The sequence below is a fragment of the Melozone crissalis genome, unplaced genomic scaffold, assembly GCF_028551555.1.
Source record: "Melozone crissalis strain CALT ecotype California unplaced genomic scaffold, PUWL_Pcris_2 ptg000081l_1, whole genome shotgun sequence".
Classification (NCBI taxonomy): Eukaryota; Metazoa; Chordata; class Aves; order Passeriformes; family Passerellidae; genus Melozone; species Melozone crissalis.
The window spans coordinates 1,262,563-1,287,459 of NW_026535858.1; the positions used below are offsets into that span (position 1 = coordinate 1,262,563).

General features: G+C 46.5%; 1 protein-coding gene across 1 annotated transcript in view; it reads left to right on the forward strand.

The window, feature by feature from the left end:
* The first annotated feature begins 818 nt into the window (after positions 1–818).
* Positions 819–24,897, forward strand: part of JAG1 (jagged canonical Notch ligand 1) — a 34,821-nt gene continuing 10,742 nt past the window's right edge. Inside the window, exons 1-9 of the mRNA XM_054290117.1 lie at positions 819–893; positions 1,701–2,006; positions 12,633–12,684; positions 18,080–18,334; positions 19,350–19,410; positions 23,168–23,298; positions 23,584–23,703; positions 24,101–24,214; positions 24,766–24,879. Of these exons, the coding sequence (XP_054146092.1) occupies positions 819–893; positions 1,701–2,006; positions 12,633–12,684; positions 18,080–18,334; positions 19,350–19,410; positions 23,168–23,298; positions 23,584–23,703; positions 24,101–24,214; positions 24,766–24,879 (1,228 nt within the window). The remainder of the gene's footprint in view (positions 894–1,700; positions 2,007–12,632; positions 12,685–18,079; positions 18,335–19,349; positions 19,411–23,167; positions 23,299–23,583; positions 23,704–24,100; positions 24,215–24,765; positions 24,880–24,897) is intronic.

Consider the following 24,897-nt stretch of genomic DNA (forward strand, 5'->3'; position numbering starts at 1 on the left):
CCGCAGCGCGGCTCCTCCTGCTCCAGGTCGCGCTGGAAGCACCTGCGGAGCGGCGCTTCCCCAGGGACGGACCCTCGGGGCGGCCGGGGCGCGCCGCCTCCCTCGGGCGGGGGAGCCGCCGAGCCGCAGCTCCCTCCATGTCCGCCGCCGCCGCCGCCTCCTCCCACCGGTACCTGCCGGCCCGTGCCATTCCCCTCCTCCGCGCCCTCCTCCTGCTGTCCCCCTCATGCATATGGATGGGCGCATGCGCCTGCCGCCCTGGGCTAGATGAAGCGGAGCGGCGGCGGCGCTCCCAGACGGGCGGGCGGCTGCGGGGCGGTGCGTGTGCTGCATGTGCGTGTGTGTGTGTGAATGTGAGTGAGAGTGAGTGTGCGTGCGTGCGTGTGTCTCGGGGGGGCCAGGGGCTCCGCCGCAAGAAATAAAAGGACTGGGATAATAATCGCCATAATAAAACAAAAAGAAAAAAAAAAAGGAGAGAGAGAGAGAAAAGAAAAGGGAAAGAAAAGAGGGGAGGCGAGAGAATAAGGCGGATAAAAGGAGGCCGGGCTGCTTTGCATTGAAGAGCGGGGCGCTATTGAAAGCGCTTGAAAAGCGGCGTTGTCCGGCGCGGGTGCGCCGCGGTATATTAGAGCGGGGCGGCGGCAGCGGCGGCAGCAGCAGCGGCGCCTCCTCCTCCTCCACCAGCTCCTCCGCCTCCTCCTTCTTCTCCTCCTCCTCCTCCCTCCTGGCCCTCCCCGTCCCGTCCCGTCCCGACCCGGAGCGAGCGGCGGCGGCGGCGGCGCTGCAGGCGGGCGGGCGGGCAGCGCGGCGGCGGCGGCATGCGTGCGCCCCGGCGGGCAGCCGCGGCGGCGTGCTCCATCCTCCTCACCCTGCTCCTGGCGCTGCGGGCCCAGGTACGTACCGGGCACGGCCTCCGCGGGGCCTGGGGACAGGGCTCCGGGAGATCCCGCAGGGCGCCCCTGCACGGCTCCTCCGGCCGGAGCGGAGCTGCTGCCCTCGCTTCTCTCTGGAGGTGGCCAACGCGGGAGTGCGCCTTGCAGCGAGGCTTAATTCCTGGCAACGAGAAACGCGATTACTGCAAACCGCTTTAATTTTCCCCCCAAAATCACTTTTTTCCCCTTTTCTTTTTCTTTTTTTAAATACCTATTTTTTTTTAATCAACTTATTAGCAGCGCTGCCGGGGTGATTAATGAGCGGGGTCTGAGTGTCAGCTGGGCAGCTCCGGCCGTGCCCTGCTCAGCTGCACCCCGGAGGAGGCACAGGGGTGGCCGGGTGCCTTTCCAGGCGCTGCAGTATGAGCTACTTCGTTTTGCTGGTTTGCTCCTCGCGTGTTGCACTCTTGGTTTAGTTTAGTTTTATTTCCTAACCGCTTGGAAGCCTTCCTCGCGCTGTTTTTTCGGAGCTGGCACTTAAGGTTGTTTTTTGGCATTAATGGCGTTATTTAGTTGGGCTGATTTATGAGCCCTTCTCATGGATGTCTGATACGGGAAAGCTTGGAGTGGTTAGCTTTATTTTTAACATTATGCATGTGCTTCTTGAAAGCACACTTAAAATTACTTTTTCCTGTCTTCAGAGTTGTTGTACATTGTGTTTGGGGAAAAAAAGTTAGGTAACTGTCTGTCTCTTGTTTCTTTTTTTTTTGTTGTTCGTTTGTTTTGTTTTTTTTTTTTTTTCCTTCGGTTCTTTCTTGGGATTAACAGGTGACTTTAGCGTCGGGACAGTTCGAGTTGGAGATCTTATCCATGCAAAATGTGAATGGTGAACTGCAAAATGGAAATTGCTGCGATGGCACCCGAAACCCAGGAGATAAAAAATGCACCAGAGACGAGTGTGACACCTATTTTAAAGTTTGTCTGAAGGAGTATCAATCGCGGGTCACTGCTGGCGGTCCTTGCAGCTTCGGATCCAAATCCACTCCTGTCATCGGAGGAAATACCTTCAATTTAAAGTACAACCGGAATAATGAAAAGAACCGGATCGTTATCCCCTTCAGCTTCGCCTGGCCGGTGAGTTGCTTGAGCTGCTCTGGCTCTGTTGGATGATGCTTGAGATGGTCCTTAGTGAGCTGAGCTCTAACTTCTTGTGCCAGGGGAAGAGGGAGCAGGATTTGGGAGGGAGCAGGCATCTTGGCAAGAGCGTCGGGAATCCGCAGCACAGAAATGAGTAAAATGTAGTGGTGTTTTTGTTTTTGTTCCCTGGGGCTCACAATGCACAGCCTGTTAAATTTGAAAGTCAGATGTGCAGTGAGGGGGATCTAAATGGGTCAGGGAAGCAAACCCAGTATCTCTGCACTTTACAGCATGAATAAGTCTCTTGAGACTTAGAAGGTCAGAAGTTCATTTTTTTTCTTTTTTTTTTCTCTTAACCAGTGAAGTCTTGGGCTTAAGCCAGAAGAGCAGTGGGTTAGGGGCTGTAGAGGGATCCCGTGTGAAAAGTGTGTGTCATAGCTGGCCTCCTTCCCCGGAGCGTGTTTGGGAAGGCTTCCTGCTTCTCCCAGGGGGAAATCTCACTGCTCTGCTCGCTGTGGATGGGAGCTGCTGTTGCTCTTCTGGGTGCAGTAGTTGCCAGCTTCCCTGGGAAGCTGGCTGTGTTTGGAGGTGCTCGTGGACTCCAGAGACTGAAGACTGAGAAAAGCTTTAGCTTTTGGTGCACTTCACCCACTCCTCCCCAAAGCACACCTTTTCCTGCCTACCTGCCCTGTGTGGTCCAGAGATTCTGGCTTCTCTCTAGTTGGGTGCAAAACTCGGTGGCTGAAGGAGGTGGAGCTTTTGGCCAGGCACTTTTCCACCTTGTCCACTCTAGTAAATACTGGTCAGCCCCTCAGAGCAGAGAGATGGAGGATGGGGGACCCCTTCCTTCGTCGGTGATCCTGCTTTGTTGTTGGCTGTAAAAAGCACTGAGACATCGCTGCTGCTTGTTTCTTGTGGGGTGCTCAGGAGGGTTGAGGCTTTGACGGCCAGCTGTGCAGAGGAGCCCTCAGCTCCCGGCAGAGAAAGCGAGGAGCATCTTTCCCGAAGGCCCATGGTGCAGGCCAGCCCCAGAGAGGCCGGCTCAGGGCCCGGGATGTGTGACATGGACGGTGCCTGGCCTCGGGTGGCAGGAGGTGCGTGGCTTTTGTGCCTGGCAGTGCTGCGTGCACTGGGGGGCTCCTGTCTGGCTCTCGAGCGCTCCCAAATTTCTGCTCCTAAAACTTGTATTTTGAGATCACCTAGGAAACAAAACTGTTTCCCCCTGCCACACACACCCCTTCTCCAAAGGCGCTGAGCAGACAATTTCCTACCAACTGCCTTGGGGTATGTTGATGCTCAGCAGTTTTGTAAATCCAGTCATCCTAACCTAGATGCCTAAGGTCATTTTTGGGAGGGGAGGAGGGCGCTGAATGTGCATGCAGGGGAGGGGTGAATCTCATTTCCTATTCTCTGCCACTATCGCTGCTGGCGAGGTGGAAGCGTGCCTGGGCCCTCCGAAGCTTGGCCCTCCGTGGTCTATGGATAAGGACTGGTTGCTGGGAGGGCCTGGGCTTTGTCTGGGGGGAGGCAAGCCCGCCCCAAAGCATTCCTTGTGCAGACACCCGCTCTGAGGTCCTGCCGCCAAGGGCTGCAGGCAGCCGTGCGCTCTTGAGGCGTCCTGTGCTGCCTCCTACCTGCCTCTGCTCTCAGCCGGACTGGGGAACCGCGGGGGCTCAGAGGCACAGGGCACGAATTAACTCTCCGTTCTTAAGGAGATAGTATTACAGAGTACAATAGCAGAGTTAACAAAAGTATTCTCTGTTGGAAGTACAAGTCTGTCCTTTATTTCTTTCCCTTTTCTTTCTCTTCTTTTTTTTTCCCCTAACATGAAATGAGATAAAACTGTTATCAAATATGCCATCAAAGGGATAAAGGGCTTTGTAAAAATCTGAGGTATTTGAAGCTCTGCCAATGGCTGCAGTGCTTGTGTTGCAGATTTTGACTTTTGTCAGAGAAGTCAGGTACATCGAGGATTTTTTTAATCTAGCTCCCAGTAATCTGACTGTCTTGAATCTATAGGTATGCATATAAAAATGGTGTGAAAACTAAACACGTTCCTTCTAGCAGCCTCTCTCTTCATAGGGTTGGGAAGGGAAATCTGTGTGTAGCGGGTGGGTTTGGGGGGTGGGGACCCTGGGAGAAGTCTCTTAAGCTTGCCTGCATCTTAGTAAAAGAAATGCTTCTATTGTCCTGCTGAATCTCATTCAGCACTGGAATCCTGGAGCAGCAGCAGCAAAACTCCAGTGCAACCTTTGAAATGGGTAAAACTCAACAACTTGAGACGCTTGGTTCATAAGCCTGGAATTTTGGAATAAGCTCTTGCATTTTCCCAGGCAGAAATGCACTTTTTGAGATGCTGATGATAGTCCCTGTGCAATTATCAAGCCTGCTTCCCAGCTTTAGCGTCCACAGGACACAGCTTTTATGCTAGCCATTGTGACTTCCAAATGGCATTTGAACAAAAGAATATCTAATGTGGCAAAGCTCTTATTTGTACTAAAATTGTGTACACAAATCATTTCAGGCATTTTCAAAGCTCTACGGATAAAGCAGTAAACTTAATTTAGTCAGCTCTAATCTGACGCTGAAATTTCAGAACTTAAAAAACTCTTTAGGTGGCTGAATACTGTTGACTTCAGTAAGAGCTTGAGATTAGCATTGCATTTACTCATGTGGCTGGTCACGAGAGGGGATCTTTGAATACATTCAGCTGAAAATTATAGTAGAGGTAATAAGAGCCAGACCAAAATGTTAATCATACTGCACTTGAAAATTCATGCCCTTCTCTGGATTGTGTTCTACTCTGAGGGAGCCTTTTCTTGGATGTTCCAGCTTGAGTCAGTAGTAACATTCAGAAGTCTTGTTGCCTTGACTACTTAAAAAAAAATTAAAAAGAAAAAGCCTCTTCCCATGTCAAGCTGCCCCCTTATGCCATTTGTGAAAAATAGTTGCATTGCATTAGAGGCCTTTATTCATCATGCAGGAGAGGAAGGGCAGAGAATGGGGTGCTTTAAAAGTATTGTTAGAGGGAGCTTGCAGTTGTAATGTAGATTCGAAGTGTCAGAGTCTTATTAATAACTTATGGGGTTTGCTCTTGTCAGTTTTGATACGTTCCCCTGTGAGTAATGGGTGTGGAGACGGTGGGCCATAAATTAATTTAAGTGATGGGAGGTTTGAGTAAGTTGCTAGGAAACAGGGCAGCAGCCCAGCATAAAGGAGCTGGAGTGGATCAGAAAGCTGCCCCTGCAGTAGCTGGTAATTCTTCAGTGCATTGAAACAATAGTGTTGATGATTAAAAAAACTAAAATGCACCAGGGCTTGCTTCTTACATTCATTTTGAGACTTCACTGACTTTCTTGACAGGCAAGCTTGGCTTTATGAAGCCGTATAAAAAGGTCCGGAACAAAAGCGTTTCCATGTTCCACTTGTCCAGGTGCTCTGTCTGAACAAGTCTGGTTCCGAGGCACACACATGCTCTTCTCTCACATGAATCAAACCTCTGGCCTTTCTTAAAGAAGCCCAAGTATGATGGGTGCTGCACCTTGAGGGAGCTGAGCATCAATTAACCAAGCAAAACTTAACAGTACACTTTGCTTTTATGTAAAGAAAGATCTTCTGGGGGTTTGGCGAGACTGAGTAAGAGGTCAAACTTGGCAATTCCTTTGGTATGCATAGCTCCAATTTCAAACAGCTTGTTTATCCCAAAATTATGCTCCTTGTAATTATTTAATATTGGGGCCAATTGCACCAACACACCAGGAAACTACTGAGGTGGAAAAAAACCCTCCAGCATCTCAGTGAGTTTAGCATAAAATAAAATTTAAAAGAGTTTTGAACATCTTATTTCAACTTTAAGATAAAAATAGTCAACCTTAAAAAAATAAAATAGCCCCTTTTTAATGTAAAATCTTAGTGGTCCTGATTCCTGAAAATGTAAAATATGTTTTCTGGGTAGGCATTGCTCTCTGTGGCTACAGAGACATCGTAAAAGAGCTTTAGTGTTTTTTAAGCTTTGTGAACTTATTCCCTCTCTCGATGCAAGGCGTCCAAAATACTAATCGGCAGCTGATATTTAAAATAACAGCCTTTTGAATCTGAGAAAAAATATCAGTACGCTCATCTGCTTTTTTTTCTTTTAAGCCCAGTATGTCACAGTCATAAGACTAAAATTTGGCTTTTGATTTTGTTTCTTCTCTCCTTCCAGTTAACTTCTTGAAAACTTATAGAAGCAAATGCTAGATTATAGTTCAAGCTTTTCTTGAACAAAAAGTCATCTTGGAGCATGGGCAGATCAGAAGAAATTTTTATAATAGCAAGATGCATATTAATTAAATCCATACTCTGTCATTTATTGTTGATTAATAATATAAGAATAAATCTTAGCACTCAAAGTGTAATGTTTTGCTTAGGATTACTATTCAGAACAGAGCTGGGAGTATTAAGTGACATCTGAAGCATAATTAGCATCACAGGGCTGTTTTTTTCCCAGGACTAGAGAGAAGTGATGCAGCCATTCAGAGGTTTTGGACTTCTTACATGTTTAAAGAGTTTTTTAATGTTCCAGCCAGTTCAGAGCTTCACCTTCATGGTAAAACCATTTGACTGTATTAACATAATATGTCTAAAAATAAATCCTCATCTTGCCTGCTCCTAGAATTTTTGTTCTTGTTATAATAAAGGCCTGCTCCAGTTTAACTTCAGTGGCAGCTGGATTGGGCTTGACACTGAAGCTTATTCCTAAACTTTCTCAGGCTACACACATCCAGCGCTGTCAGCTTGTTTATGCAGCTGGAAGTCAGCGTGGCTGAAAAGGAATTGCATAAAATCGATGCTTTATACTGAAAGTTGCAGTTCCCTCAAGGAAACACTGCTTCCCAGTGGGCTGGAGGCTGGAGTAGGAGTCAGCTCTAGAGCTGGGGAATTGGCTCTCAGCTGTTTGTTCCAGCTTCACTCCTAATGCAGTTGGGATGCCCTGCAAAGCAAAAGCCTTAAGCTACAGTTCTTAAAAGTACTTCTCTGTAGATAAGGAGAGGTATCTCTGTAGATAACACAAATGACAGGATTGGTTTTGAAAACTGAAACTAAGCTTGCCTTTGAATTTCTCTAGATGGACATAAGTTTAATATGTTAATTGACTCAGTTCTAATAATTTAACTCATAACCCCTGTGTCTTAACACAAGGAAAGATGTCAAAACTAGAAGCTGTTGCATTTGTTTCTTGTTAGTCTGTGGAGCTCATGGTTCTGTGGTCACTATTCTGCAGCATAAATTACACTCATTATTCTTGTAGTGTTCAGAAGAAACTGCAAAAAGTGGATAGAAGTGGTTAAAGTGGTTTGTAAATAGTCAAACATCCAGAGTCCTTTACCAGCTCAACCCAGTTCTTAGGCACTTAGGTAAATAAGTAGAAAGGCTTCTTGTTCAGGCTTGCTCCATGTGAACCTGACTGTTTTGCTTGGCTGGCTACTAGGTATTCTGTCTATTAACCTTGCCACCCTTTTGTAACTGGTGCATTTAATTATCAGTGGGATGCTTTAAACAGGTAGGGGGACTGATAAGGGCAGGTAATCTGCTTGTTGGGGAAGGTTGAAAGCAACCGTTGACATTTTGGCCTATCTGCTGCTCTTTGACAAGTGGGGCTCCGTGAGAAAATAACTCCGTAACTAGATAAGGTGCTGATTAAAATGCTGCTGTTGTATGAAGCACCCTGCTGGCTGAGATCACTTGAAATCATTAGCTAAAAAAGAGGGAGGGGGAAGGGGGAGAAAAGAAGCTACTATACTTTTTTGTACCTTTTTTTTAAAGAAGGGGTGGAGGGAAGACCCCAAGTCTCCCCCCTGAGCCCAGTACATTGTCCCGTTAATGCATGCTAGTTTTATGATTGGAATACATTGTAGTCCGGCCACCCAGACAGAGGCATTGACTGCTAATATTAACCAAGAACAATAGTGTGGCCATACTGACTGCAGTGAGGATTACAGAACATAATGGGGCCTATCCAAAAATAATGCTAATACAGGACAAGCAACAGGAAGCAGCAGTAGACTCAGCATTGCTCGGCTCCCAGACAAACCATGGACTTACTTCACACAATGACAACTTCAGCACATTATGTATTCACAGGATACTCATTATTCCAGCAGGCTTGCCGGATCAGAGATCAGCCTGGTTTACTGGATGCTTAAGCGTATGCATAGTTTGGATAGCGGTACTTTTGCGTCCTCCATCCTTTGGCAGGAGGGTGGCCATGCACCAAGGTCTTGACTTGGGCTGCTGCCTTCCCTTGCCAAGGCAGGACGGGGGGCAGGTCTCTCCTGGAGCTGCTGACATGGTTCGGTTGGTTTCCATGTCTCCTTTCTGTGGCACTGCAGGGTTTACTGGCACTTAGAGCACCAAAGGAGCTGCTCAGGATGAAGCCTAAAGGAGCAGCGTGCTGTGTTTTGCTGTGGGCATATTCTGATGAGGCTCTTGGCTGGGCTGCCTGCTGGGGTTCAGCTGAGCTCTTGGCCATAGGCATTGAGGCATGAGAGAGATTGCCACGGCTTGGGCTGTGTTTGTATTCACTGGGTTGAGGGAGTGACAGCTTTGTAGAGTGTTGCCTTGTCCTTACGTAGGCTGTCCCAAAGAGGAGCTTCCTGATGATGTTCCATTTCACAAAAGGTTAAGAGGGTTAGGTGGCTTTGCTCCTTTTCTGGAGTACACTTGCATATCCTCTGGGTGAGGAGCCGCTTGCCTTTAACTCCTTTGAAGGATGTTCGGTTGTCCAAGCGGACCGTCTGTGGCACAGTGTGGTGATGTGTCTGCGCAGTGTCATCGTGGAGTGACACTGCTGGTGCTGGTCAGAGGAAGCGGGTTTGTGGCTAGCTTTAACCCTGCTCAGACGCCCTCCTCCCTGGCCCCTGGGCACGCTAAGAGGTGCCTCAGTTTCCCTCGTGCAGGCGTCACAGCTGGACACCTCTGGCCTGCCGTGCCGGTGTCCCCGGCGTGCGCCCTGGGTGCAGACAGGGTGTGTGCGAGCGCCGTTCTCAGGCTGCTGCTCACAGCTGTGCAGGGCGTCAGGAGAGGGCGGCTGGGCTTAACCTGCTCTCCTTGTTTGGCAGAGGAGGAGCGGCGCTCTGAATGCAAAACTTCCCACTGCATTTGTCTAGTCATGGTTTCACATGCTCAGCAAAGCTCTTGCACGCTCTAACCACAGGGCTAGGAGGGAAAGGAGTTGGACGAGTTGTGAGCCCTTTGAAAACGGAGCAGCGCTGCAACGAGGAGCCGGGTGTTCTAATCTTGCTCTGGCCCACTGACTCGCAGAGTGCCTTCAGAAGGCAGAGCACAAAGGCACCTCCTTTGGGTGGATGTCTGGGTGAAGGCAGGGAAGAGGGCAATCAAGCAGAGAGCTTTAAACACCTGTTTACTTGCAGCTGCCAGGATTCATTTAAATAACCAGAAAGGAGATTGCACTGCTCTTTGAGATCCTTAAAAGGGACAATTTCTGGTGGGTTTCAGGTCTACACAGTCTCTTGAGCTGTGTTATCAGGGGATCAAGACACAGTGTCAGTGTCTTGTCATTGAGGAAAACACCTCTTGCACACTGATGCTTGCTTTGTTTCTTGGAGAACTTGACCATTTCCATCCTCTCCTAGCTCCACTCACAGAAATTCTGCTTAAATTTGGCCATGCTGCCTTTCAAAGCCCTCATGACTATCTGCAAAGTTTAAGAATTTGCTGTTCCTTTCAAGCTACCTTTCCTCTCAAGCCAGAATCCCTGCCTTCTGGTCAAGCTCAGGTTTACAGTGGCTAATTGGGTGTGACTCTGGAGAGTTCACTGCTGCCTTGTTGCCTAGACATGGCTTTGATGGAATAAGGTGCATGATGTGGAATTCTTGTGTCTGGATATATATATTTATTCAGAGATGGGCAGAGGTCATCTATGGGCATGGGAAAACTTAAACCTCCACACTGTAAGCAGTCATTCCTGAGATATCTGAATCCTTGATCTATAGAGTGGGGATGATATGCACTTCTAAAAAATCTCAACAGTGCAGCTTTGCACAGAGCTGCTTTTCTGGGAGGGCTGAGGGCATTAGCTAGAGGTATGTGATAGTTGGATCGTTGAAGGGGGTTTGCTACTGCTGTGAGGCTCTGGGTGTCAGTGTGGCTTTTGTTTAAAAGTGTCCCATTCTGAACACAAAGTCTTGGGTTTTTTTGGTCTTTTCCCCATGCTGAGAGGGACAGAGCCAAGGGATCAAATGCCATTCTTTGTATCACCCCTTTTCAGGACAGGCACTCTTCATTTAATACATTCAGACAAAATGAGAGGGGGCAGTTAGAAACAAGGGAATTGCCAGGGTAGTTCTGTTCCCCCTGCATTGTGTTTCCATCCAGGTCAGCTGAAGCATCTCCTCTGTTTTAACCAAACTCCTGTGTGGTAGTGGAAAGTGGTCACACAAGTATCTAGCAACAGTAGCACTCACAGCTAGGATTCAGCCTTTCCTTTCCTTAAGGGCTAGGTGTGTTGGTAAACAGTCCTGAGAACCAGCAGGGAACTGTTGCTATGAGTTTAGACAAAATATCTTCCAAAACAATTATGCAAGGCCGAAAGGAAAACATCCTTAACTTTATTGGAAGTAGTGCTAGTTGTCATAATTCATTCTCTATATCATAATATTTTTTGTCAAGCTTGCAGTAACATGTTGAGCTTGTGCTGCTTAATGTTGGTAATTAAACCACTGAGGAAGCACCCAAGATAGTGCAATCTGCATCTGTAATATGGCTCGGGAGTTCTATTCTGGTTTTGTTTGTTTGTTTTGGTTCTTTCTTTTTTTTTCACCACTGACTTGTGCAAGGACTTCTTAAATCTGTTTTAAGTGGTGTTAGATGATTGAGTTGCATTTCATTTTGGTTTATTTGATTTTCAGAGTTTCTTTCAGGTTGTCAGACTTGGTCTAGAATAGAAACAAGTAACATATAACTTTTCATGAAATATTAACCAAAAATGGTTCAGGCCAATGGAGCCTCTGTGTAGAAGTTTGGGTGCATGTCTTGGCTTGCCCAGCTTTGCTTACTTTTGGAAGCATTTTCCCACAGTTATCAGGAACGGAACGGAATCCTGGTTTGAATATGAAACATATTTAGGCTATACAGCGAGCCGGTGTCCATCACAAACTGGGTTTTCATTCAGAGCCTCATGCTGTGTCCAGTCGTGAGAAAGCAGTCTGCTCCAACTCTTGTTCTCTTTTTTCTTTTTTTTCCCTCCTTTCTTGTTTCCCCTCCTCTTCAGAAGTCTGAGTTCTACCTTACCCCCGTGCACCTTGTAGCAGCTCACTCTCAGGAACTGTATTTTGGTCTCTGTTACAGAGAGGCACTGCAGACCACAGATGAACAGCCTGTGACTGAACATGGACACAGTTAAGGAGAAATAAACCTTGCAGTGCACAGTTTCTATGGCAAAGCATCAGAACTCTTCACGGAATTTTTATTTGTAGTGTTGTTCTGCTCTCCAGAAAGATGTTACATTTATTGCCTTATCTGTAGGTTTTTTTTTTTTTTTTACTTTTCAAGTCATATTTTTTGCTTATTTTTCCTCAGCTCTCTCCCCCCCACCTTGCTCCTTCTGGAGAGGAGGTGTTTTGTTTTGGTTTTTAATCATTGTGTAAGTTTGGCTGGCTCAATGGCAACTTTGAAAGATACAGCCTGGATAATAATATCTCGGGGTAGAGCTGGAGGAGGAGATGTTTTAATGGGTCTTGTTCTCAAGTTAGGATTGAAGATAAAGGTGGCTTAGATGTAACAGCTGGCATCTTTCCAGCCCATGGAGTCACTTTAGTCAGTTTGTGCTTATGATTATTATTGCTGGAGTGCTCCAGAGCTCATTGGCAGCTTGGAGCATCTGTGGAAGGGACACGGGTGGAGAGCCGGCTTCCCTTTCCCGGCTCCTCCGAGGAGGCTTTCTCAGCCTTTGTTTTACAGCGCTTCTCTCTCACCCCACCCCCTTCCATATCCATCAGTGCTTCCCTCGTTACCTGATACTTGTGGGAGCTGCGATGGCCCTCGCGCAGACAAAGCTTTCAAAGGGGGTGCTGAAAAGCAAAGTCCCTGGAGATTGCGCTGTCAAGGCAGGGCACAGTAATCTCAGCAACACTCCTTGCTTTCAGGAGGGCTGGGGGAAGGGACATCCAGACTATTTTTCTGTAACTAGAATTCATTTGAAGCAGTTTTGGAGAGTGGGGGTTTGGTTTGGGGGTTTTGATGCTGCTGTGTTATCCTGGTGCTTCCTGTCCTCCATGTGCAGTTGTCCCACATGCTGCATTTCGGCTGCAGTGCAGTGTCAAAGGCTGCACTTCCTGGTTAAGTACATAAGATGCTTTAATGATGACAAAGATGAGCTATCCAAGGTGAAAGGTCTTCTAAGTCAGACTGGATAAGGTAGCTTACTGGGTTTCAAGAAGATCATGTTTGTCTCAAGCATAATCTTTTACCTATTTCTGTGTTCAAGTATCTGCTTTGGGGTAGAGACCGGAATTTTTCTTTTTAATTAAAATTGTTGACAGGTTTTTTTCTTTCCCTTAAGAGGGATGTGTGGCTTTGAAGTCATGTGTGGCTTTGAAACTAACTCTTATTTCTCTTTTGCAGAGATCCTACACACTGCTTGTCGAGGCGTGGGATTACAATGATAACTCCACAAGTAAGTATTCCTTCCTCTGGCTTATTTAGTTCTGACACCTGTGTGTCCCGGGCACTGGAAGGCCTCTGGGAGCCTCCCCAGGCTGCTGTGAGCTAGAGCACAAGGAGAGGGAAAAGCTCTCCCCCAGAGAGCTTGGAGCACTTCCTCCAGGCTCTGCAGCAGCCTGTCTCACTCACACTGCCTGCAGAGGGTGAGTAGCTTGCTCACCTAGGCACCAACAGGGTGATGCCTAAAAATAGATGCTGTTAATTCCTTCTTTCACCTCTGGGAGAGTAAAAGCCAAGGGATTTCTTCAGGTTTCTTTGTTTGGTTTCTTTGGTCTTGTTCTTTTTAATTAGGACCAATATTCAGAAGCCTGAGTCTTGTTCGCCTGAGACCTCTCTATAAACTCTATAAGCACGTCTCAAAACTGAATGTACTGCTTTAAAAAAAGAAAACAACTTAAAATCTGTGTAAGATTTGATATCCACATCCATCTAATGACTAGATGAGAAAGAGGAGTTACTACAAGCTCTTCCTTGGGAGTTGGATGTCTGGGGGTTTGTATGCAGGGGCTGAAAAAATATTTACCAGACACCACCTGGTAGGGCTGGCTGAAAATCAAGGGTGGGGATCTTTCCCCTGGAATGTCTCTGGTTGGTTTCAGAACCGTTCTGCTCAGCTTTTCCCGTGGCTAGAGGAAGCTGCACAGGGTCTCTTGGTACATGAGCTGTTCCGCTTTTTGCCTGCTGTTACTCAAGGAGGTGGGCAAAATCAGCTCTATTTCAACCTGGGGCTTTAACAGTGTGTGTGTGTGGTAAAAACCACAGGAGAGAGTGTGAATCTCAACTCATAAAGCTTTTGTTGACACAACAGACCTTTTCCTTCAGCAAGCAGGCAGCAGCAGTGTGCTCCATCTTACAGAAATCCTACAGAGCTTCTTGCAGTCTGCTTTGGAGTGCTGAGGTGGCAGCCGTGCAGGAATGAAATGGGCTTCCTGCCTCGTGAGAGGGAGGCCTTGGACAAGTGTGCGCAGTGGTGTGCTTTTATGTTTTAATTGGTGAGGGGAGCATAGCTTGGGAACTACTCTGTGCTCCTTATGTTTTTTTAGATGTACATGGGGTGTCCTGTTAATTTTTCATTCCAGAAAAAAAGCAGTTGTTGCTTGAGACAAATCTCATGGCCTGTCAGGGGTAGCCACAACCAGCCCCATTCAGCACTGCTGCCGTACCTGTGATTTCAGACTCTACCCCAGCACAGCCATGGAGCAGTGGCTGGGGGATTTCCTGGATACAGAGTTATATGGAGAAGAAAGTAGATGATGCAGCAGCAGTGAAATATTAAAAATGGAAGATGCTTGAATTCAAAATGAAAGTCTTGTTTATAGTAGGATCTGGGAGTTGTTTCAGACTGGGTCTCTGCCACTTTTACTATTATTAGAGCTCATCTTTTTTCATGAAACAACTTCATTTCCAAAGCTACACAATGAACCCTTTCTTTGCTTTCATGTTCTGGAAGTACAATTGTCTTCGGACAAAATTGCCTCATTTCTCAGCAGTGCATTAGACCAAGTGCAGACATGCTCTTGCATATGTTCCTGATCTGCATTCCTGCTCCAGCTTTGCTGTCACTTACCCATCTGTAGGTCACTCCAGTCACTGCACTGCACAAAACTTCTCCTTTGTGCTGCACGGCTTGACTTAGTCAGCTTTCCCAGAGCTGCAGAGTAAGGCTTGTAGAACCAGTGAAGAAAACGATTACAACAAAACAATTGTCATCATATAATGAGAAGAGTGGGGTTTTTTGATGTCCAGGATTTTCTTTTGCCCTAATTGCCACTGAATCGTAAAGACCCCATGAGAGCTCTCAACAATAAAAGTGGGTTTAGTAGGCCTTGTGTGACTTTTCAATAGCTCTGAAAGCATCCTCTGATCAATGCAGTTGTTAGAAAATCCTCGAGTGGATGCTTCCTTCCCCCCTTACATTCCACTCCTCCTACGTTCCTTTACCACATACTCTCTCTTGTCTCACTTCCAAGAGTGGCTTGCAGTTAAATTCTGGCCCTGTTGAAGTTGATGAGAATCGTGCTTTGTTGGAGCCAAGATTCAACTCAAATGGTTTTCTTACTCTGGTTCTTGTCTGGTTGCCATCTTGCTACTGTTGCTTCATACATAAAGCTAATGGGCTGACATTGCATCTCAAACTATGTCAAAGAGCTATTGTAAATTACTGGTATCAGTTGCATGTGAATTCCAGGCGGGCATAAGAGACTTCACAATGTAAACCAAGCCGTGGCTGGAAGTTGTCTGAAACAAAGACTTTCAAAAATAACTGTGCTGTCCTTGGCCACCCAAACTGCTCAGAGAAGTCTGGGCTCTTTCTGTTGTTGTTTTTGCTTCCTGATGCTGCATAGTTATAATTGCCAGACATTGGAGCACTGAAAGGCAAAGGTGGGCAGTCAAAATAGCTCATTTCCTTGTGTCTAAAACCTTTGATACAGTTGCCCACTGAATAAAAAGAGGGATTTATAGCTTTGAAGTGTAGCCACAAGAAGTGAATAAACCCAACAGAGTCTCTGACAGTGGAGTGTGGAGCGGAAGCCCGAGATGTACAGAAAGCCTCTCTTCCACTTCATCAATTTCTAATGGGTTAATGCTTCCTCTAACCTTTCTATCAAAGCATGGGGTTCTGAGTCAGATGAAGGCAGTGGAGTTGAGAAGATCCCTTTGTCTCAAGCCTGGCTGACTGCTCCTTTTTATTTACTTAACCATTCTGCAGTGTTGGGAGTGCTTCCTATAAAGCTGAAAGGGTGGCTGGTGCGGGCTAGGAATGGCAGGGTTGTTGCAATGCCTCCCCTGGAGTCTGGGTCAGCACCCTTGTGTAAGTGCACTCTGACAGGTGGGAATAGGCAAGGGTGGAGGAGCTCCAGTGCAAGAAGGAACATGCCAGCGCTTCATTGTGAAAACTGTGGGTGCTGGCTAATGGAAAGGGAGCTTAAACCCGTGAGGCTGTGTTTGAATTCAGCTGGATGGGGGTAGCTTTAAAACGTGTATCCAACGGGAGACATTTTATCCCTGATCCAGAGGGAACCTGCAGCTGGGTTTCATCTGAGCACCTGCAAAAAAAAAATGAAAGTCCAGTGGGCTTAAAAGGGTGTTTCCATTTGAGTTCAGGCTGTGGTTAAGGTCTCTAAAGAGCTGATGGCTGGAGTGAGAGGTCACAGACGTACAGCAAGGACGAGCTTCCTGATGAGCTGGCAGATAGGAGAAGAATGGAAGAGCAGAGGCAGAAGGAAAGATCATTTTTTCAAGGCAACTCCCTTTCTGATGCCAAGGACTGAAATAGTTGTCAGTGATGTGTTCCCAAGGGGGAACAGGAAAAGACTGGAAAAGCAAGAACGAGTGTGGGGGTGGAGGTGGGGGGGCTGGTTTGCAAAACTAAATTGAGTGTCGTTCTCCTTTTCTTCTGCCACTTACAGGAGAGGATAGAGTTGTTCTACTCACAAGGAGCAGGATGTCTTTATGCACACTCGGTGTTTGGGGAAGTGCCTTTGCTTTCCAGCTGTGCTGTGCATGGAGTGTAATCTTGGCAAGTGCAGCAGAGCCATCTCCAGCACGCATGAGTGGAACTGTAATTGCCAGACTAGCCCCATTCAAGACAAGCAGATATGCATCTGCTTAAGTACCTCTTAGAATTAGTCAATAATCTTGCTGATGAGATCTAAGAGCCTTACACCTGCACAGCACAGAGCAGTGATGTTGCTCTGGATGTACCAGTATGGAAAGGTCCTCAGGCATCCACATTACCTGTGAATGGGATTTAAATTAATAAAGGCCTGCCTGCATTTGAAAGTCTGACACATAGTTGTGGAGTTGGGGGCTTAGTGCCAATGAATAATAAAAACTGATTTAAATGGAAAAATATTATAGAACCAGAAATACCAGAAGGTGAACAAGAAGTTGTTGCCCTTAATTTTGCACTGTAAACACGTAAGGAATGCTGTAGTCTGAAGTCACAAATGCCCCCAAAAATGGGCAGATGCTCACAACATGTGAGTCTTGACACTCTTTTGTCAAGAGCTTTGACTTCATTCCAAACTGCAGGCAAGCAGGCAGGACCCAGTGGTGGATCCATAATGGTATCTGAGGCTTGAGAAGTCTGTCAGGAAGTTCTTTTTTTTGAAAGCTGCAAATCAAAGGTCCTTAGCAATACATTTAAAAGTATCTTAGATTAAAAACTGCCCATGTGTCATCTTATGGCTTTAGTAGAGACTTCATTAGTCTTCAGCTCTGCCTTATGTAAAATCCCAGAAGGTTCTTTTGTAGTTGTTGGAACAACAAGCACCACATCAGTACATTTGAATTCTTAACACTCAGAGGTGCCAGTACTACACACGCTGCTAACACATCACTGGCAAACTGCCTTCCTACCTCAAATTCTCCTGTCGCTGGATTATGCTCCCATGTACTCACTGTTGGTTTTGAGCTCAGTCTGTGAGGATATTTTGGCTGTTGTATGATAAACTTTCACTCAGCAGTCAAGTGCTGGGTAGCAGCAGGTCGCAAGGCAGTGTCAGATCGTTTAAGTCACAAGACCTGGACTACAAAGTGAAATACCACAGATATATACAATGTTCCAAGCAAATGTGAAATATTGTTATTTCAAGCCATAATTCAGACAGTTGTATGGCTCTGAAAGCCAGAAGACTTTTGCCAGAACTAAATGTCAAGTGCAAATCTAAACTGTAAAATGCTCTGTAGAGAGGAAGGGGATCCATAGCACATATATGCAGTAGTTTGAGTCTTCTGCTTTGAGCTCTGGTCATCTTGACTTTGTACTCTCAGGTGCTGTCTGAAGACAGGGCTTTCATGGCATTTGTCAGCCAAAATCTGGTGAGATTGCCCATGTCATCTGAATGCTGAAATTGGTAGTTTTCAATTTAGTGTTTGCACATAAGGAAAAGGCTGCAAACCTTTTGCAGTGCCGGTGTTCAGCCTGTGGACGTGGCTTTATTAGGCTATTGTAGTATGTTTTGTTTTTGTAAATGCTCCAGTTGAGAACAAAACTAGTGCCATTAATGAAGGAGCAGGGGAAAACATATTTTGCACCAGTGTGTTGGAGCCGAATTTTCTTTAGTCGTGAACTGTATGAATTCTTAGCGGATGCCCTTACGCTGCAGAAGGGGTGAGCGATTGGCAGTAACTGAACAGTGCCTTTTGATTTCGAGCTTGGTTCAGTTTGATAATGCTGCATGTGCGTTTCAGTTAATGGTTTGTAGCTCCGGGGCAGCCTTATCTGACCGTCTGGAACAGCGTTAATAAACCAGCTGGGTGCCCTGTGAAGCGGGAGAGCTGCGCTGTGGGGTCGGTGGGGAGAGCTGCGGGGAGGTGTAACGCTGCCGTCTCCGTGCCCGCAGACCCCGACCGCATCATCGAGAAGGCGTCGCACTCGGGCATGATCAACCCCAGCCGGCAGTGGCAGACGCTCAAGCACAACGCGGGCGCCGCGCACTTCGAGTACCAGATCCGCGTCACCTGCGCCGAGCACTACTACGGCTTCGGCTGCAACAAGTTCTGCCGGCCCAGGGACGACTTCTTCACCCACCACACCTGCGACCAGAACGGCAACAAGACCTGCCTCGAAGGCTGGATGGGACCCGAGTGCAACAAAGGTTTGTGACCAATGCTCGGCCTGCAGACCGGGGGCACTGGGAGGGATTTGAGGGCGGCCTGTCCAGGGTGCATTGGGTGGTAGATTGTGCAGACGGGGGGCTACGGACTGATGGGACAGTGACCAGCTCTTTACACAGAGAGCTGGGGGCAGGAGAAGAGTAGTTTCTGCCTTGCCTTGAAGTCTCAGAGAAGTCTTGGAGGGAGACCCGGGCACTTAGCAGATGTATTCTTTCTCTGATTATCCGCATCTTTGCCCTTGGGAAGAAAACCCAGCCCACTGACTTCAATGGGAGTTCTGCTGCTGACTTCAAAAACGATTTCCCCTTTGGTGCAGAACTTCAAGACAAGCAGGAAGGAGAGACTTGTTTTAGAGCTGACCTGGCAAGTGTAAAGCTTTGGTGTTTGAAAAGTCTCAGGCTTGTTTGTTCCACCTGAGATCATGTTCAACATGTTTACTAGGGAATGGCTGCTACCTGGGTAATTGGGGAAGGAGAAAGCAGGACTTAGGAACAGACGATCAGCTTCTCTTAATGACTGAGTTTACCTGCAATTCGAATTGCTGCTCATCTTGCTATCCCATCTGTTCAGAGATACAGCCAGAACTAAATCCAGAGTAGTTAAAAGCTGCTTTGAATTAGGTGTAAAGCCAGGGAAAGTGGTCCAGATCACCTGCAAAAGAGAGAGAAGAAAAACCTGTAGACTCCAAGTGACCTGAGCTCTGCAAGGCATGATGGTTTCTCCCACGTGAAAACAGCTCTTTGAACAGTACTAGGAGTGATCCCTCTGCAAAGTCAGAGGAACAGATTTCCTACAGAAAGGAAAAGCTGATGGATTTCCTATCCCAGGGAGACACCTTCCTTAGTTTTCCTTCCGGTAGACTTGATAGGAGATACTGGTTAAAAGCTTGGATTCAGCAGGATTACAGTGCTGCTAGAGATTAAAACGTTCCCACGAGTGTGGAGGCGCCGGAAGCGGGCAGTGTGCTGATACTCTCCTTTTTTGTTGTTTTAACAGCTATTTGTCGTCAAGGATGTAGCCCCAAGCATGGTTCTTGCACAATTCCAGGAGAGTGCAGGTAAATGCTTCCTATCCCTCCTTGCTTTGCTTTCCCCCCACCCCTCCCCAACTAATTAAACAAGTGATGCTAAGCACAACAGGACTGGGGAAGGAGGGCGTTTTGGAAGTTGTGGTTTTGAGCAAGACACATTATTCATGCTGACTTGCCCAGAATAAGGGGGGGGGGGCAGGCTCTTAATGCACTGATAATTTTAAGAAGCTTTTGGTTTGTGAAGTGGTGGCACTGAGGGAGAGGGGGCTATGGGATAAATCACGTGAATGCTGCCTAATGAGCACTAACTAATTGTTTCTGCATAAATAGTGCAAATGTTTGGTGGCTATGTTTTTTCCAACAGCCTGATTAATAGGTTTTTTCCAATTCCAAGCCTAAAGTACAGTGTGGCTTTTCTCTCTTCATCTCCCTTTCAGTGTTTTCCCCCTCCTTCCCTCCCACCCCCTGGTTTCTTCCATCAGTAGGCAAAAGTCAAGCATTCTTTAGAATGGGATTAGTTAAATCTCTGGGTTCCTTTCCCATTGTGAGCCTGGCTCCGAGTGCTGAGAGGTTAATGGCTGGGATGAAATCTTGTCAGTGGGCTCTGATGAATGCCGAATTTTGTTGCCGTGCTTTGAAGTCCCTTCTGTCCTGGCAGGGAGACAATGGAAAGCAGATTTTATCCATAACCCAACAATTAAATATCTGGAATGCCTTAAAGTATGCAGCACATATTTACAGCACAGGGAAGTCTTGTCCCTTACCCTTAGAGGCGCAGTGGATATTAAATGTGGGCATTCTTTATCAACAGGCAGGTTCCAAGTTGCTGCATGTAACCCTTTATCATTTCTGTTTACAACTGAGAGCTTCTGAGGTTACAAAAATATTCATATTGATCCTGTGTAGGAAGGGTTAAAAGTGAAGTTTGGGTATTTCTAAATAAGACTCAGAAGTTTGAAGGAATAGAAAGTAATTTTTCTGCCTAACAGGCATATTGGTGGATCCTGTGTTGCTGGAAACCTTTGCATGAAGTGGACTAGAGTTCCTACAGGAACTGGATCTGGAGTGTCTGGCAGATTATTCTATAAGAATTCAGCCTAAGCAGCTGTAGTGGCTCATTCATTTTCTCTGCTTCTGTAATTCATGCTTCAAAACAAAACAAAAATTACCTGGGAACCATCTGAAAGTGAAGTGGAAAGTAACCTCTCATCCTCACAGAGCTGTGGCAAAGTGAAAGTCTAGCCAGGGGATGAACTGTTGTCACTTGTCCTGTGATTTTAATGTTCAGCAGCACTGATATAAGCTGGTTAACCCCCAGAGCACCAAATCTAAATCTTTTTTAATTAAAAAAAGCCTAACAAGTAGTAGGAAGTGTGGGGGGGGGCAGATGGTGAGAGGAGCATATCAGTCAGGGCTACCAGTGATTTGTGCTGCTGTCATCAGAATAAACATGCCTTGTAGGGGTTGCTGTCTCCTAGTCAGAACAACAGGCTTTGTTTCCAGATTTTTTTTTCTTCCCTTTCTCTTTCTAAGTCTGTTGCCTCCCACTCACTGCCCAGACATGCACTAGTGCTCTTATTTACTTAAGGTGCAACTTTCCCACACTTGATTTGCATAGTCTTGAAACAATGCTGTCCTTCTGGTGCTTTCAGATAACTTCTGCTTGCCAAGTTAGACCACTATCTTTAAAGTGAACACAGAAACAAGATTTTATTTTCTTTTAAGTTTTGATGAGTCATATAGCCTGTATGCTACAAATGCAACAGGGTTTAAAAATAACATCTGAGCAGAAACTGCTCTGTGTTCTGGTACAACAGACAACTTGCAAATGTTCTTAAAATATCCTTTTCCCTTTCGCTGCCAGTCACTTTCTTCAATGCAGGCCGGCCAACTAAACCATTTTTTACTCATGAATCACTATACAAGGAAAGTTAACTTTAAATTTCTCATGAGAAACTGCTGCATACATATTATTAAACCTCAGTTAGTACTGTGAATCTTTCTCTGGAATTGATATGCCCCTTTTTTTTCCCCTAAATGCCCATAGCCTTATCCAATTTTGTTTGTTATGTTTTGAAGCTGATGTTTGAAGTAGTACCTTTGGCTCTAAAGTTCATGATTTTTTTTTCCCTGTGTGGTGTGGGGGTTTTAAATTATTTTGCTTTTTTTACACTTGTTCTAAAGAAAACAAAACCCACCACCACTTTGATTTGATGGGGGTAAAATCAATCCTCAATTTGGATACCTGCTTTTGCAGGTGATGTCCCTTAGTTCACCTTGTGTGCAAGCTCAGAGGCAAGTTGCTTTGTATGCAACACAAATTAAAAGGGTCTGGGCCTAAATTTTGATCTTTGTGCATTCTTAGTATATGCCCCGTACAGAAGGATTTCCCAAGAGGTACTTGAGGGGGGCTGTTTTGCCTTATCTGGGTTTTTTCATGTTCTTTGCACTGACTGGCTTTTTTTAACACACACACTAATAAGAATTTCCCATTGACTTTGGAAAGGCTGCTATTGTGATAGCTATTAAAGAAAAAAAGTTAATTAGGATGCAGTTTGTCACCTGAGATTTTTAGAAGGGAAGTCAGACTTACCACTGGCTGTGTGTGATTATCCATTGGATAGATCCTTCTGGCTTTTTCCCATGAGAAGAAATTACCAGCAGAAGAATGGTGGGGGGTTTTACAAATAGAAAGCTTAGCTGACTTCTGTAGAGCTGAGGTTTGTTTTCATAATTTAGTGACAGCTTAGTGCATAATTGCTGCTGATCAATTACTCTCAGGACCTGTTAATGAAATACAGTACCTCAAAAAGCCCTTGCTTTTCATTTTCAGCTTGTTTTGCTTGTTCCTATCTATAGATTCACTTTAATATGAAGGATCCTTGGTCTTGCTAGTGAGAACTAAATGAAAGCCAAAATAAGCTTTCCCTTAAGGAGGCTTACTTCAAAAGAACATCTTCCTTTTAAGTAGAGAATTCAGGTAGCTCATTGCTGGTGACAGTAAAGAATTCAAATAGTAGTAAATTCTCCAGACATGAGTGTTTCTCAGAATTGGACATGATTTAGTTGTTCCCAGCAAAGAGGTTATTAGCACAAATCAAAGGCAGAAGCACACTGACAGCTGATCTCTGAGCACGTGTAAAGCCCTGCCGTGCTTTCTTCATCCCCGACTGTGGCCCAGTCCATACTGGCCCTGTGTGTGTCAGCATTCAGAATAAGGCTGCCTTCTGACAGAGCAGGGAACTCCTCGTGTTTTGCTACTGCCTTGCCAGGGGCTCAGAGTTGCTGCTTATGGTTTTGTTTGTCTTCCTGCAAACCCAGCGTGGCTGAATCGCCTGGAACCTTGTATTCATGAGGATCTCTGCAGAGCTATTGTTTCCACTGACTTTTTCTTCCCCCCTCAATTTATAAAGCACCCTGTCAAAGTCCAGAGATTGATTTGTAGTGCACACCCACCCTCTCTGCCACATTTATATGAGGCTCCAAAAGAGTGTTATTGTGCTGAATGGCCTCATGCTGGTTTTCTCAGAACAGTTATTCTTTTGTCAGGAGGCCGGCTACAGAGACCCTGGCAAAACTACCAAAATGTTTGTTTACAAGAAACCATCAAACAATCCTTGAATAGCTTCTCCCCTCCCCTCATCCTGCCCTTCTCCCCCACTTCCCAGCCTTTCTTCAAGCTTTGGAGTTGCACACTCACATCTACACATGGCAGTTATGATGAGTTTGGGTTTCTTTTCCTGTTCTGATTTTTTTTCCCTTTTTTTTTGCCCTTTTACCGAAGGTGTCAGTATGGATGGCAAGGCCAGTACTGTGATAAGTGCATTCCACATCCGGGATGTGTCCATGGCACTTGCATTGAACCATGGCAGTGCCTCTGTGAAACCAACTGGGGCGGTCAGCTCTGTGACAAAGGTATGCTAATGCCAGAGGGCCTTGTCACAGGGGGTGTCAGCGCTGGCAGACTGTGCACATGGGGCTCAGTGAGCTGCTGAAACGTGCTGGCAGCGTGCTGGCCCTCAGCTGCTGCCCTTGGCCCACTGCTGTTCAGCATGGTTAGCATCTGTCCTTAGCTTGTCCCCATCCTGTCCCGCTCCTCTGTGGGCATGCATTCTGTAAGGGCTCTGGGAGAGCAGAACAAAGCACGTGGGGTGTTCCTGCAACCTTCCGGCCTGGCTTTAACATCCTCCCCTCCCGCAGATCTGAACTACTGTGGAACCCACCCGCCCTGCTTGAACGGTGGCACCTGCAGCAACACTGGCCCTGACAAATACCAGTGTTCCTGCCCTGAGGGCTACTCGGGACAGAACTGTGAAATTGGTAAGTGTTGGCTGGAGCTGCTGAGATTAAGCGCCACCTGACAGTTCATTCTTGCCAGCTTTTGGTGCCTGGTTTTGGATGCGCTGTATGAGATGGAGGAAAACTCAGTTTGTAGCGTACCCAGCCAGGGCTGGGTACAAAGATGCAGCCTTTCCTGTTCTCATGCTCTGTCATGACTGTGTGGTGTCTCTGGACATCAGCCTTCTGCTCCCTGGGGAGGTCACTGCGAGCCACCCTGTGTGGCCGTGGCCCCAGCAGGTGCCAGTCGGTGTGCTGGTGAGCTTAGCTGGAGCGAGACTTTCTGCCAGCCTGGAAACTCCTGGCTCTTGCAGGAGCAGGGGTGGCTTGTGGTGGCCCTGCTGTGGCTTCTGCCTGATGTCCTTGTGTCCCTGTGCAGCGGAGCACGCCTGCCTCTCCGACCCTTGTCACAACGGGGGAAGCTGCCTCGAGACATCCACGGGATTTGAATGCGTGTGTGCTCCTGGCTGGGCTGGACCGACCTGCACTGACAGTGAGTCCTTTGCAGTGTTTATTCAAAATGTGCCAGTTTGTTGGTTTTGATCAGTCCTTCTAATCCCTCATCACCTTACAGGGCAGACTACTTAATCTTTCCCAGCCTGAGCATTGCTTTCAGCAGCCATTTACACCCCTGTGCACTCTCTTCCCCCTTGCTTGTACCAGGGGTTTTGTCAGCTACTGGGGAAGGAATAGCCCAAAGCCTCCTGAAAGAAGTGGAATGCTGGATTTTTGTAGCATTCTAGCAGGTTGTTAAAAATGCTGCTCTGAGGGTCTTGCTGGATCCAAATAGGACTTCCATTTGCAAAAAGGTCACAGGGGTAAACTTTTCCCCCAGTGCATTGAATCCCCTTTTCACATTACTCCTCTCTTTAAGTGAGGCTTTTGCTGAAATCAAAGATAACCTGTAAATTCCAAGTAGAAGTCCTGTTGTTCTTCTGTTCCTCAGGGAAAACCTGAGTAGCAGCAACCATTTGTCAGACTTGTCAGTTATTGCCATTGTCAGTCTGGTAGTGGAGCTAAGCCTCTCCTTATTCTGCATTACAGATATTGATGATTGTTCTCCAAATCCCTGTGGTCATGGAGGAACTTGCCAAGATCTAGTTGATGGATTTAAGTGTATCTGCCCACCTCAGTGGACTGGCAAAACATGCCAGCTAGGTAAGAACTGCTTTCTCT